General features: G+C 38.0%; 1 protein-coding gene across 1 annotated transcript in view; it reads left to right on the top strand.

Annotated features, from left to right (window-relative positions):
* Positions 1 to 16,134, top strand: part of LOC115646190 (cadherin-10-like) — a 154,455-nt gene that overhangs the window by 32,898 nt on the left and 105,423 nt on the right. Inside the window, 1 exon segment of the mRNA XM_030551750.1 lies at positions 14,694 to 15,075. Within this exon segment, the coding sequence (XP_030407610.1) occupies positions 14,845 to 15,075 (231 nt within the window). The 5' untranslated portion in view covers positions 14,694 to 14,844.

Here is a 16,134-nt window from a genome sequence, read left to right as displayed (position 1 = left end):
TAACTTTAAGTAACATTCAGTTCAGCACCAGCTATGGAATATTGCCTGCAAATTCACTGTGTTCCTTAACTGAAAACACGGTTGCCAGTTATAGCTGTGGTCAAATAAAAGCAGCAACTAGAAAATAAATGGTAACTTCTATCTCCAAGGAAATCCTAGTCTATAACTCGCAATTCTGTCATCCATTTTCTAATGCACCAGATGCTTCCAGTAAGAGTAGAAAAATTACTTTTATTGTCTGACATATCTCCAATACAGAAATTGTATGTGAAACTTCTTGGATTATCTGCAAATGACAGTGAGGCCTCAAAATCTGTTGTCTGTGCTACAGAATAGCAAGAAAGAAAAGGAGCTGCAATTTATTCCAGAGCAATGTGCATACTGTGCAGACAATACGCCACATAGTTCTGGCAAAACAAGCGAAGGACACTTAAATAGTGGCATCAAAAGAAAAGAAATATTCTGCCAGTGGGGTGTTCTCATAATACACTATGTTGGGAAAACAGTTTGCTATGGTGCTACACTTCAAGTCACTAAAATGAAAAAAAGAGAGAATTCTGCATATGGCCAAAATGTGCATGTCAAAAAATTTAAGATGCCTCAATTTTTGGGTGCCAAAACTCAGACACACAGATATACACAAGCTCTGAATTTCAGAGATATTGAGCACCCAGGGTTCCTGTTGAAGTAAATAGGAATCACTTATGCTCAGCACTTTAAGAAAATCAGAACCTAGATATTTCAAGATGGCCATCCCTGTCCCTAGGCTTCACTGCCTGACCTGCAGCCTCAGTCACAACTTCAAAGCACTGCCTATACTACTGTTTTTAACATTATAGCATGAGCCTGAGTCTATTGACCCTGGCTGGGAGGCTTGCTGCCATGGGCTATGTAGACCTATCCCAAAGCTCCTGTTGTGTTTGATACCCTCACACAGTACAGTGCTAGATGGCAAACAGATTAGAGCCACAACTACAAGTGAAGCTCTGTCCACCACTCACTGTTGTGCTGCCCATTAAACAGTTAGGCAGACACAACAGACTTATCTTAAAAATAACTTTCTACTCTCTGAAGGACTCTGTCTTGTGCAGAATCATTCTGCTCCAGCGCACCACACAAGAATCCCAAAGTCTGCAAACTGCTCCAAGAGTCATTCTACCAGATAGGTTATGAAACTCACAATGGTTAAGTAATTTAATTAGCAAATTATTTCTACTAGGTTTCTCACTGTTCTTTTGCTCTGTGTTCCTTAAGTAAAGTATACAGCTTGGAGAATTATTATGAGTTTGAGTTTTATTAACCAAAATACTTTTGAAAGCAAATGAGAAATTTTCAGAAAGCAAAATCAAGATGTTAGTGTCCACAATATCAAAAATAAAACTCAAGATGGGATCTTATAATTTTCAAGAGATAATAAATCAGTTTGAATTAATTCAAAGTCTTATCACAATCTTGTCACAAATTTTTATTCTGGTTTTATACTAGCATAGTCAGGTGACTTTTGTGCCAACATGGCAATATGGAGCTGTAAATATAGATCTTTATTTACTTCCAGTCAGATTTCTATGTCAGTAGAATTATGGGACTGCTTGTGTCAGTACAACTAAAGAAGAATTTATAATTTAGACAAGATATTTAATTATTGAAAAATGTCAATTCATCAAAATGCCCTTGCTGATGTTATATTCATAGCCAAGCTTTGCCACTCATACATGTAAGACTATTGCACATCAAATGCAAAACAAAATATGCAGGTAATAATTTTGACATTATTCTAATTTCTCCAGAGTTTCTCCAGTACTGTAAGCTCTTTATCCAAAGGTGCAGTGGTAAAATCTTTAGCTTACAAGCCAGTTCAAAGCTTTTTCTTCTTTTTGTCACAGACTCCAGAAATTCTCTTGATCACAAAATCCATGTGAGTTTTAAGATGAAATCTTTGCAATGCTCAGGGTTTAGGGTTTCTCGCAGTGAACTTTTGCTGTAGAGGAGCATAGTTTTCTATTACAAAGAGTAATAGGCTTAATTAGTGTAATGAGTTTCTCTAGCCTCAAAGATGTTGTCTACTTATAACTTCTAGATAACTCTGATTAAACATGTTAGTGAAATACACATGATCATACATTTTAGTCACTCAGAGCTTTTTATTCAGGTATGTATTTTCTAAGAAGAATGCCTAGCTCATAACCAAGTCAACACTAGGGTAAACAATGAAGATATTTTTATCAGTTGGAACTGGCATGAAGGTGGGTTTTCCAAATGAGTTTCACAGTTGCAATGGCTGATTGCCTGAGATAAAGAATTGATTCGCTTAAGGTAGTGGTTTTTGTCTGGATTCCATAGAAGTTTCCCTAGATTGAATTTTAAAAAATTGAATTAATAGACTGCATATCATAGCAAGACTTTGGTTGTTGACAAACAGAGGATGCTCTCGCTAGCCAGCTGATGACAGTTCCACTCTCAGTCTCTTGTCCAGGTGTTTAGGCTTCAGGAAGCAATGTGTTGAAAATTACATATCACTATATGTTTTCTGTTGGGTGGCACAGCCCAGTTTCTCCTCTTGCCAGAGCTGATGTGGTTGAATCAAAAAGGGACTCGTGCTTCTGGTGAAGATTTGAAATGTCCAACCAGGATAAAAGTTGGGTATTCTTTATCATTTGGTGAGAAAACAAATACTCTTTTATGTCTTCTGCTATCTTTGTGCAAAAAATCTTGTGGCATCTCAGTTTGTATATGATATGTTATGCCAGACATTGAATATCTGCTAGCTTAGCTCCAATGTGTAACCAATTTCCCAAGTTACTTTCCACATGATCTTTTGCAAAATGGTCCTGTGGCCAATTTTGCATGACTCCAAGCTCTTTTCACCCCTACTCTTAGCTGTCTACAGAAATGTCTATTTTGAAGTTAGAACAGAGACTTTGCATGAAGTCTCTTCACATTCCATAATGCTTCTGTCCTCATTTAGTAGTTCATCATACAGCAGTATAGAGTCACTTGACTCTTTATTTGTTCCATGTATATTCCAGTAGAGTATAATTACTGAAATAAGAGAAAGCAGCTCTATACACCTCCTTACTAGAACTTGATTATCACCTATACTTCAATGATAAGGTTACTAGTATTATTTCATATGCAAAATAATCCATGCAACTGCCAATCACAGTTAATCAGGCTTTATGATAATTTAGGCCTTAAAACACTTCAGATGGTTCACTTTAAAGAGTTACACTTTACATTGAAACACACTATTTGAACTGTTTCAGCTTCTTTAATACAAAGTAAATACTTTATATATATACCTTTGTTATCATCATCACTCCCATAACCACACTGGTCATTGGGGCACCATCACTGATGAGCAATCAACCAATTTTCTTCACCTCATGATGATTGTGTGTCAGTGCTTGAGTCTCCGCGAAGACTATTCCTGTCCACTCTTTTATTTTGTCAGTCCATCTCTTCTGTCTACCTCTTCTTCTCTTCCCCTGTATTGTCCTTTGGAGGATGATCTTGGATAGGCCAGATGATTTTGCTACATGTACTTACCACTTCAGCTTGCGCTTCTTCACGGTTGTCAGGAGGTCTTCATATGAAGTGATGATATTGCGGACCTCTTCATTAGTGATGTGGTCAAAGTAGAAGATGCCCAGGATTTTACAGAAGTATCTCATCTCTATGACTTGTATTTTCCGTTCAAGTTCTGCAGTAAGGGTCCATGTCTCGCATACATACAGAAAAATGGAGATGACCAATGTGTCAGCAGTTACCTGTTTTTTATTTTATACATATAAACACATACCGATACCCCCAGGGTTACACAAACCCGTCTTACGCAAATCCGCACTTATGGAAAAAGTTCCATAAGCTAGAAATAGGAGGGGTTTTTTGTGTAATTGTCAGGTATACATTTTCAACTTACGCAAAATTTGAGTTACGCAAGGCATTCTGGAATGGAACACTTGCATAAGTCGGGGAGCGTCTGTATATAAACTCTTACTGATCACATTTCTATTTAAAATAAACAGCTTGGTATGAACTATTAGCAACACTTTGTTCAGATTGGTTGTGTTCAGCTTGCCTAGGCAAACAAACTTACTCAGACATTGAAGAGATCTGTTATGGAATCCCCTTAAATTGCTTTGATTTCCTTATATATTTTATATATCTTAATGGACATCTTTTTCATTCTTTATTTAGTAACACTATAACTTATGATACTGTATCAAACAATATAGTTTGATCTATTGTGTCTCTACCATAAATTTATAAGCATAAAACATGAAAGAAGTAAAAGGAAAATTACTTCACAAGTTAGTAAGAATTTGTGAATAAGCATAGCTAGTTAGCTGTTGTAGTTACTCAAACTGTATGAAATGCAAATGGCATCTTCTGTTTTACATGTTGTAAAGGCTTAGGCCTAAATCCTGCCAAGAATCCTGGCCTATGTGTGAATGTAAATAGTAATTATTATTAATAACTCCATATGTTTTGTCTCATAACGACCCAGGTGCACCACTGTTTTGACATGTCTTCCTCCCTGTAGTGCTTTTTTATACTGGCAGCCTTAATTGCAATTACTGTGTGATTTAGAATCTGACTTTGATGTATCCAGCCACTGTATCAGTCCACAGACTGAGGAAGGTAGACAGAATGTAGTGAAATTCTTTCTGTCACTGATTTGTTAGTTCCTCTGCAGTGTTTGTTGCATGCTGCATGTGATGTGCTACCTTATTACTTGCCTGTTTATAGAGAAGATAATAGAACTCATGGCACTGAACCACAAAGTCAGGCTTTTCCTAGGCAGTTGAGTGGTATCACTTGGCTGACATACATTTAATCACGGCTCACCAACTTGTGGCATTTTCAACTGTGGCTAGATGCTAGCAGAGACTAGATGAAAGAAGATACTGTGGGTAGCCAGTAACCAGGCACTTCGGAATTAGAGTTGAATTTGCTGCTCTACCACAGACTTTCCTGTGTGACTTTGGTGAAATTACAGCCTCTTTTGTTCAGTTCCCCCATCTGTTTTAAGGATGACGGTACTTCCATGCTCACAGAGATGAGGTGTGGAATGAGAAGATAATACATTAAAGATTAATAGGTTCTCAGACACTATATTGTCACTGTGGTATTGGGCCATATAACTAAGATATATACAGATGGTAGAAGCCACTTAGCAGAGACTAGGTGAAGTCTAGCTTCTGGGATCAGGATGAAACAAAACTTTTAGACCAGTTGTAGTGGGGAATTCTACCGTGTCTGAAGAGGACGCTCACTGAGTACAGCAGTCACAGTTTTTAGTCAATGATAAGCATCATGCACACACAGTCGTCATTCTTGAGGAACTCCCTCTCAGTTAAACTGAGGTATTGTACAAATCAGGGTACATGCAGAAAACATGCACTGCCCCCTTGACATTTTGAATGCTGTGTGGCTGCAGACCTGGGATAGAGAGAGGAGCTGGTCAAATGCTCTAACTAGTATCTCTAATGTCTCAGAAACAGTACAGTTAGTGTGTAATTTTTCACCACCACAACTGCCCCACATGACATTCTGATGGAAGCTGGTGCTGAAACTGACTGCAAATAGATACAGATTGCAGCCTGTTGTACACTGATTGAGGCAGGCATTCTGGGGGTGAGGGGGGGAGGGAATAACATGAGATCATGTAATTATAATATTTACACATGAGAGGGATGAATTAAGGTTTCATGAACAATCTTAATTTTTATGTTTTATAACCTGAGTGCTTGACATTGCTATTGTAATGGCTTTTAATAGGTTTTTCTGGATGTTAATATACCATGGCCGATATAATATTTAAGGCACAAATGACTGAGTATATGATCCATGCTGAACTCTGATTTCTTTTTAGGTTAACTCTTAAAAATGGTGCAGAACAGATTCCACAAGGCTGACTCATTTAGCAGAATTTTTCTAGTGTTAGCAGTAGCTTCTGCAGTAAAAGGCAAGAGGCAAAAAAAGCCAAGAATATAATGTGATTGTCAGCACCTCACTGCAGAATTGTAAGAATTCCAAATACATTTCAACAGCACCGTAAAGATGAGCTCTTAATTTGCCAGGTAAAAGGGTACGTTGAAAATGATACAACAAATACAAGAACAAATTGTACAGCCATAGGAAAGTGATACATATTTAAAGAATAAACCAAAAGGAACTGAAATACAAGCCAAAGCTTCAAATTAGTTAAAAAAGCTTATTGGCCAACCACTTATTTTGAGAATCCTGATTACATTGTAAATATACCAAGGGTCTAATAAAGGACCCTGTGGTAACATGAATAACAATGCATACTATACTAAGCATGTATGTACTCTGACGTTCAATAACTGTGTTATGCTAATAAATCATTGTAAGGATACAAATATATCCTTTTAAGAAATTTTCTAGAAGTTATGTCATCCCCAATTTACCCTCTTAAAGTAAGGTTTCAAACTGTGAGCCTTTCATTTGCCTGTCTGTCTTCACAGGAGAATTTATCCCTCCCTACCCTCATCTGATTAGCAGGAATGGGAGTCTCCATGCTGCAGGCACTAACACAAGTTTGAGGAGCCAGTATGTAGACACCAATGAACACTTTATTAAATTACACAGTCTTCTAAGCAGGCACAGTCTCTCAGTGCTCCAATTCTTCATGCTTTAGTGAACTGACTCTGCTCTCTGAAACTGTAAGGTTTCAGCCTGAGCTGCAGATATAAACTCCTGATGAGATTATGGTTCTTTTTTAGATGTTTGGCATGCTTCTGTGCTTATTCTATTTCTCTGATGGGGTTGATAGATGACTAGCAGGGAGAACTAGAGATCACTAGAAACTACAGACCTAGAGCCCGAAAATTCCATCTGCCCTGAAGGAAAAGAATGTCTTGTTCATAAATGCTCAGTGTCATTCACTAGAATTCATGCTTCTGGCCAGGAAATCACCTGCAGGACAGAGTGAATGTTAAGCCTCTAGCACTGCAAGTCTTGATGTACCTCTCAATCTAAATTCCTGACAACATAACAAAAGAATTTTATGATCTTTCCATTCCTAGAAAAGTCAAAGAACATCAAAGATGGACTGGAACAGAATAAGGAAAAATTAAATGTATTGTTACCAAGATAATGTGCATTTATTTCTCTGGTACATGTTTCTAAATTATAGCAATACAGTGATCCCAATAGATCCACTTGCCTGGATATTTCACTGTAATTATTTGCATATTTCCTTTACTGAAGTCTCATGCACTATATATGTATCCCATAGAGGCTGAAGATTTGGCAAACCAATTGTGCTGTCTTGGGGATGCACAAATTATACCTAATTTGCTAATATTTTTTCTTCTAATCTAAGTCAAAGGTTCTCTCAAGTGAAATTCAACTGGTGAAACACAAATGAATTCATAATCACTCAACAGCTGTTGCACATAGACTCACAGAATTGTAGGAACGGGAGGGACCTGGAGTCCCCTTCTAGTCCAGACACACTATATTGGTGACTTACATGTAGTGTGTGTGAATGTGCATTTGTATGTGTGTTTGAAGTATCACTGAGTGCTCTGTAGTCAATTTAAAGCTATGACCTCTTAATATAAACTCAAAGTTTTTATCTTCTCCCTAATTTATCCAAAGAAAAACTCAATATTCCTGATATTTTGCATGCCACCTTTTTTTCAGAGTAGAGTTTTTGTTTGTTTGTTTTCTGGGATATTTGCTAAAAATCAGAAATGCTATTTTAATGTTATGATATTTTTGAATATTTGTCTATTCTTTTTAAAACATGTATTATTCTTTGGAGTTTTTTTTCCACGGTGAATTGTCCTACAGACTTCACGTTTGTTTTCTTTGATTGACATTGAAGAGAAAGTACTTTATTTGTGGACAGGGTAAGACAAAATATAAAGAAAGCAATTTCCTGCCTTCAGGCTTCGTTGCTGAAGCAGCTGCTAGACTGAATTCGAGGAGAAAAGGAATAGATGAAAGTAGGTGAGGTGGGTGGGTGTGGGAGATAAATACGGTAGAAAAATAGTTTAGGAGGAAATGCATGGGGACATACCATGGAGAATCAGGATGGAGCTTAACTCCCCTGTGTCAAAATGAGAGGAGGCAGGAGGACACTGGTGGGAATTCAAGTTTTCAAAATCATGTAGTAGGGGGAACTTTGAATGAGTCAGGAGATAGAGAACAGAAGGTGGTTGTGGCAGGAGGAATAACTTGTTAGCAAAGAACTTCGGAAAGTATAGCTAGTGGGCATAGAAGGAGTGGAATGTATTGAGAGGCTATAGAGGAATCATGTAAGGTTGAGAGGGGATGGCACAAAAGGTACAGAGTACAGAGGTGCACATAAAGGGACAGGCTTTATGGAAATGGTGGTAGGAGATGGGGAACAAGGTATGGACTGGAGTGTTTTAGGGAACCAGGGCAGGTCATACAGAGGGGATGAAAGGACTGGATGATATAAAATCTCAATTCCTTTTCATTTCCTTTAATCACCTACCGATTTTGTGTGTGTGTGTGTGGTTTGGTTATGAGTGTAACATACTTTTGCAAATTTGAGAAGAAAGAGATATAGCTGTGTGTATATGTGGGGGTGATAATGGGTATTGATGGGTTATGGTAGTGACGGACATACTAGATACCTTATTGTTATTTTTAAGACATAACATGTTTGGGTTTTTTCTAAGGTGTGAAATTTTAGAATGTTTTGTTGTATAAAACACACAAACCTATTCTTAATCATGAATCACTGCTAAAAAAATAGTTAGAATTTGAGTACAGTTCCACCTAACCTCAACAACAATATTACACTTTCTTGACAAAGGTAATAATACTGCTCGGCATTTTTTTCTCCATAGAATTTTTTTTCTCTGTTCTGTTTTTCAGTTTCTTCTCCTAACTGGGACATGGATAAAATAATGTTGGGCTTGAAAGGAACATTCATATTATATCGTGCAGCTTTGAAATAGGGGAAATGAGTTCACCATCCCTAATTAGAAGCAATTTTTTCTGAACCGTTCAGTTTGACTGTGTCTAGTTTAGCAGCTAACTAGGCAGACCTTAGTCACCTTTATCCGCTTAGGAACTTGAACTGGAGATGGTTCAGAGATATAGATGTTTCTTTTACAAATACGTATTATGAACTAACAATTATGAATGTGTCCAGTGCAGTGTACAATGTAGAGCCGATAAGCTTCAAAATGGTAGCAAAATGACCATCTTATTGTCACTTTATCAATTAATCCCTTGATTCAGATCTAGAGAGTTAATTTGTGAACATGTTTGGGGACATCTTCTCAATTACATGCATCAAAATAAAATGACCTTTAATGCATAATAAGATGAATGATAAGATTAAAATCCTCCAAGAATTGGTCATTTGGAACGACTTTTTCTTTTTCAATTATGGGAACTGAAGCTGTGTCAAAGGACATTTTTAAAAAAATGTGGGCAAATTTATATTCTGAGTATTTACTCCATTGTGTTTTGGAAAAGCCACTTTTATGTGTTCAGAATCTGTTATACAAGCTGCCACTTCACCATGTTGTGCTCTAGCATATCAGAAGAATTTTTCTTTTTCCAGTCTTCATTTTTTTTCTTTGTATTAAAGATGTGGCAAAAAAAGGTTGAAATCCCCAAGTTCCTATGAATTTAGGATTTCTGAGGCTGATGGAGAGATGAAGCATTTATATATCCATTTACACTGCCATTCCCACTCTGCTAAAGGCTAGCTGACTAGACTCAAGAGTTTAGAATTCACTTACACCAATGTAAATTAGTGGTGGCTTCATTGAAGTCAGTGGAATTACACCAGAGGAAAACTGGTATGAGAGCAGAATCTGTTCCATTATATGCCGTAACAGAATGGAAACTTTCTCATCATAGAAAATCCCACATAGTTTATCTTAATTCATTATAAGCATTCTCTGACCAGAAAAATACCTTCCTTTGGAATATTCACAATGTTGTGGTACAGGACTTAGGAACATTATCGAAACTGTGTGTAGATTATTGTTACTCAACATCTTGTCAGTGTCATATGTCACTTCACTTTCAGGAAGCTAGAACTCACCTCCAACTTAATTTTTCTCTTATCTATTTGAACGCACAAACGAACTTTAAAAAAATTCTACATTAATCTCTGTACCTCCTTGTTTTGGTTGAAATGTTAAGAATGAGCAGTAATTACTGTGCAGGAAGCTTCTCTTGTGGCATTTCAGAAATATTGAAACCAGGGAGGAATGTTACTTCATGATGGGCATCTCTTTAAAGATTCAAAGGTTCTTTATGATTTGGAAAACTTTTTTGCCTCTCTTGCTGACATAGCGCCAATGCACACGAGTGCTTATGTCAATATAACTTATGTCACTCAGGAAGTTGGTTTATTCAAACTGCTGAACGATATAAGTTATATCAACATAGACTGTAATGTAGACATATTAGCGAGAATATATCAAGCTTTTTTTTTTTAACTTTTGAAATTCTGCTGAATTGTACATTACTTTTTGGAGACACTATTCCATCAAAATTTGAGTATGTTTCCCAGAAATTTTCAGTGGCACTAATAGAGTGAAAACAGTTAGAAGCTGGTAACAGTTTCAGGTTTCTCCAATGATTAGATCAGCTCTGATAAGGTAATGAAGAATCTCAGCTGACTTGCAGTATTTAGTACCGAGGGGGGATGCCTCAGTGTTATTTGTATCTTCTCATCTAACTCTAAACCAAAAATACCATTTCCCCCCACTGCCCTTTATTTAGTGACATTGCCACTACTAGTTGCAGTATATTAAGCAGAAGGGTTTTGTTGTTGTTGTTGTTATTGTTTTGTATAAGGTACATTTATTTCATTCAGGTAGGTGACCATCAAACTTAATATTACACTTAAAACAGCAGGATGAACTCAATGAGAAGTCTAAGGGGGAGAATCCTACTGTAAACATCCATTAAGCAGCTTAGCCTGCCAAGTTCATGTACATTAGCTAGTTTTGTAACTTTAACAAATTCCATCAGAGCTTTCATTCCACTGACCTAATTTAACAAGAAGGAAATTCAATAACAATCCCTAACACTGAAGCATTATTTCCCAGGAGGAATTTAACAACACTTCTACATCAAATAGTGGTGTGTGAACAGTGGAATATACATACCTATGGGGGGAGAAAAGCAAGAGAAAGAAGACACTGTATCTCCTTTATATAAGTAATCCAATAACTTTCCATGTTTGGGGAAAATAGTAACAGGTTTAAGGGGCAAGTTCATTGCTTAGATGTACATATGCAACTTCCTCTGACTTCAAGAAACATCAGCTATGAGCAAGATTTAGTCTCTCTCTCTCACTGTCAATAAAAAGAATATAGGTATGGGTGTATGGGCAACACAGAATTGTGGTAGTGCTATTCAGCAACAAGTAAACACAAGGTACCTACCCCATGTAATATGCTTATGATTGAGCCTTATCCTTCCAACCTTTGCTTCCATAAATACTCTTTTCTCATACAAAGTAAGGATGTGTGGGTCTGCCAATATATCATTACAATGGAATAATCCTAGGTTCTGATCTTGCTTTCATTAAAGTCAAAAGCAAACTTTAATTTGTGCATCCTAGTAGAAGCAGACACATGCCAGTAAAGCAATGCCTCACAGTAATACATTGTGCTGGGAGATGCTCATATTTTATGAATGGCTTTAAAAATAAATATTATGTAAAACAATTAAATATTTGAAACTCACTAAGGTATAAGAGACTCATCAGACTTTTTCAAATTGAAGAAAAAGATTAGTTCAGTGGTTTTTTTAGAACCCAGAGCAGAGCATGAGGGCAAGCAATGAGGTGCATTGTTTGACATTTATGATGACAAACACTTCTAATTCCTGTAAATTACTGTGAACATGTTTGTGGATGACACCCTTCAAGTCCTTCCTCACAACACAAATACTTTGTGATGTTTACCTCAGCTCCAAGTAAACCCAAACTCTCAAAGCAAAAGTTAGCTTCTGAATTCCATCTGGTCTTATGTTCCAAAGTCATGTGAAATTGCCAAGTTTCACATGCTTTCCACCCCAAACCATGAACCAATCTAGCCTCATTAGAAACTTCTTGGATTGGTGAATTTGAAGTAACATGGTTAGGAACAAAACCCCAAGTACAGGAAAAATTTATGAAAATTTTACACAGCTTTACTTGGAAGAATCTTAAATGCTTAGAACTGTATTCATCCATGATGTAAAGCCACTGAAGTCAATAGATTTCTGTCAGGGATCAATGTAGCCAAATGCATTTTTCTAAGGTATGCTAAACAATGTTGTGTCCAGATCAGGGAACTAAAGGAAAACCCACTATGTTTCTGTATAATTTCAGGGGTTTTTTTTGTTGCATATGGAAGAACACAGTATATATATATATATATATATATTGAGGAGCTGCAAGCATTGGCTATATATTCTTCCTTTGTAGAAGAGAAAAAAAATCAGAAAGAAAATGTAGAGAAAATATATCCTATTGAGACAAAAAAGCCTTTGGAGCATTCATATACTCTTGCTGCCTGGCAACAGACACCATTTCCCCCTTAGCAGAGGCTAGTGGGGTCTGCAAAAAATATGACGCCAACATTTCTCTCTCACAAATTAACCAGTAAGGAATTAACAAGTTCTACACTTCTGTTCTGGGTGCAGACTGCATTATGTAGGCTATACAAAGCTGTTCTTATTTCATTTAAGACAAAATACTGTGGAAAGATTATTATTATTATTCCCCAGAAGTGCTAGCCCCTTTACTGAAGCAATGTGTTGAAAATTCCATATCACTATATGTTTCCCTTTACTGAATAAGTAAAAGAAAAGATTGTTGAGGAATGTCAATCAAACAACCCAATCTTGTTCCCACTGAATTAATGGTAAAGTCACATCCTTTGTGTTCATACAAATCCAAGTGACTTCTGTTCAGACTTCTGCCAAATTTGGGTGTTAAAAATTAGACATGACACAATAAGTAAGGGTGGGAAACATAAATGTGGGGAATGAGAAGGGAAGGCAAAAGTTACGGTAATAATTGTATGTAGTTACTCATTTTAGTCATGTGTATATCTGAGTTCTGTTGAGCGCGGTACTTAAGGTACTTATGGGAGTTACAGCAAAAATGAATATTTTTAGGTAGGAGCTGAAAAAGGTGGTAATGGAGGCTTGGCAAAGAGGAACTGAAAGAATAGGGTGCACAAAGTGAGTTTACAAGTAATCCAATGTTTTAATCTTGTTTGCCAGTGGTTTGAAAGACTAATGCAAAGCAGTTTTAGAAACCACAGAAATGATGAAACATTAGTTCCCCACTGTTTTATATATTTATTTGCATATAGATAGACTTCTCTTATTTATAGCTACTAATTTTTGTCTGCTATATTTATGTATATTAAAATAATCTGTAATAATAATTGTATATACTTGAAGTCTGTAATGTACCATTATGATAAATAATTATATATCTTTCATTTATACTTAATATATTTCAAAATAGCTTTGATCAAGTTACAGTGGTGCTTTGGAATGAAATTAAAGATGAAATGTGATTCTAACAAAAAACATTTAAGTGTTAATATTCTTTTTTAAAAAATCGTATTTTAGATGATTTGCCTGCTGAAACACATCTAAATGAGCCATGCAGACATTTGCTCTTAAGCGTTTGGTAATTTCCAAATTGAATCTTTTAAAGTGGAAATCAGCTAATGGTGTCAACAGTCGTGAAGAGTGATATGCTGAGAAGGTGCATAGGCACGAGATTGGAAACAGTTTTTTTCTGTTTGATGTCAACATAAGATATTGATGGAATCTGCCTATTATTTCACCATGGTGCTAAATGCTTCCTTATTATGTCAGGAAAAAAAAACCATAAAATGCTACACAAACCTAAAAAAAAAACATTTGGAAATGGATTTACTTTTTTTCTCTCTGTAGTAATAGTTGTGTATTGAGTGTCAAATTTAAGAATATTGTAGGTGAAAATATTCTGACTTCACAATGACAACATCAAATCAGATCAGGCCCTAGATATTTCATTTTTTTTTCTTGCATTTAAAGTTGTTTGCATGCTACCTCAGTTCATACTGTAAGTACTATATCCTAAGAACTTTCTATATTGAAAAGTTTGCTTCTTGTCATGTTCTGTTTCTTCTGATGCATATGATGTTCCCATTTGCCATTTAAAATGCCTTGGGGAACTAGCGTTTCACCATTTCTGTGGTTTCTAAAATTGCTTTGCATTAGTCTTTTCAGGCCTCCAGATAACAAGATTAATAAAACACTGGATTACTTGTAAATCAAATCAGGTGGAAAACATTTGAAGTAAGGGCTACAGTATTTAATATGTAAGTGCTATTAGTATTAAATCCCCTAGTCTACATGAAAAAAACACCCTCAAAGTTCTTAAACTGAAAAGTTAAGAAAAAAAGTTAATCAGCTCAATGCACTTTTGTTGTGTTCATCATGTAATGTTCTGAAAGCAGCTACCTACTCCATTTGCAACCCTCCCACTTGGTGAAGGTTGACAGAAAACCTTTATAGTGACCCATCAACCATCAGTTATGGGAAATAACCAGTTGCTTTCTTTGCTGTAAGGCTTTACAGCTGTACTGTCAAGTATGATAATGAAGTCAGTCACGGGCAAATGGAATGTTTTCAACTTACACTGTGTCTTTTCTGTTTACTTTGAGGATTTGGTGGAATATGTGTGGAAGGGAGATGAACTACTGGAAATCACTTGGCGACACTGCCAACTAAAAAGACATAAAAAGGTAATCCAGGAAAACAACACTATTGACCCCACAACCATCTGGCTTGGAGGACAGACAGCAGGGGAGAACTATGATAATACAACAAGTCTTACTGCTACTGCTGCTCTGGATGTGTCTGCCACATTCCTGCTATGCAGAAATGCTGTTCAGAAGGACAACTGACCACCAACCAAAAGGCTTTGTGGCACGTGTATCCGGGAGTGATGGAAAAGCACTTCACCGCCAGAAACGGGGCTGGATGTGGAACCAGTTTTTCTTGCTGGAGGAATATACAGGCTCTGATTATCAATATGTAGGCAAGGTAGGTCTGTATTAAGGTTTGATATTTCTCCATTACATCCTTATATATTTGTCCTACTACTGTTCTCAAGTTATTACAGTGACTTATTCTCCTAGCTGAATGGTTGATTTTCCAAGCAATACTATGTTTATCTGCTGTGTTGGAGATCTCTAAAAGTAATAATGCAAAGAGTTGCTTAAAACTATTTAGAAACATACAAATGTTTGAAACAAGTTAAAGCAGAGGTCAGCAACCTATGGCACACGTGCCAAAGGTGGCATGCGAGCTGATTGTTGATGGCATGCGGGTTGGGCTCAGCCGCTTAGCCCCCCATAGCTCTGGAGTTTCCGCTGCTGGTCCCTTGCCAGCTGAGGTCCTGCCACCGGTCCCACTCAGCGCCCACTGCCGGCCTGGGGGAAGGAACCCCAGGCTGACAGCAGGCTGTGAGCCCTGCTGACAGGAGCCGGTAGGTGAAACCCCACCTCTGGGGTTTCCACTGCTGGCTCCTGCCTGCTGGACTCCCACCGTGGATCCCACTCAGTGCCCGCTGCTGGCCTGAGGTTGTTTCCCCCAGGCTGGCAGTGGGCTGAGACCCCAGCTGGCTGGAGCCAGCGGCTGAAACCCCAGAGCAGCGGTGGGCTGAGCTGCTCAGACCACCGCCACTCTGGGGTTCCCGCTGATGGCCCCTTGCCAGCCGGGGTCCCACTCAGCACCCGTTGCTGGCCTGGGGGAAGGAACTCCAGGCTGGCAGTGGAATGAGACCCCAGCTGGCAGGAGCCGGCAGCTGAAGCCCCAGAGGGGGGCTGGCGGAGATGCTCAACCCACCCCTGAAACTCTAGAGCTGGGCGGGCTGACCCGCTCAGCCCACTACCGCTCTGGGGTTCCGGCTGCTGCCTCCTTACCAGCTGGGGTCTTCGCTGCAGCCCCACTCACCTTGCTCCCAGTGCAGGCCCCCTGTCAGACAGGGTCCAGGCTTCTGGCCCTGCTCAGCCCTACCAGCTCCACTCATCTCAGATGCCGATCTGGGGTTCCAGTCGCTGACCTCCTGCCAGCAGGTTATCAACTTATGACTCAGAAGCC

Source organism: Gopherus evgoodei, chromosome 2, assembly GCF_007399415.2.
Source record: "Gopherus evgoodei ecotype Sinaloan lineage chromosome 2, rGopEvg1_v1.p, whole genome shotgun sequence".
NCBI classification, from domain to species: domain Eukaryota; kingdom Metazoa; phylum Chordata; order Testudines; family Testudinidae; genus Gopherus; species Gopherus evgoodei.
Note: the sequence above shows the minus strand (reverse complement) of the source record. Positions and strands in the feature narration are given on the sequence as shown.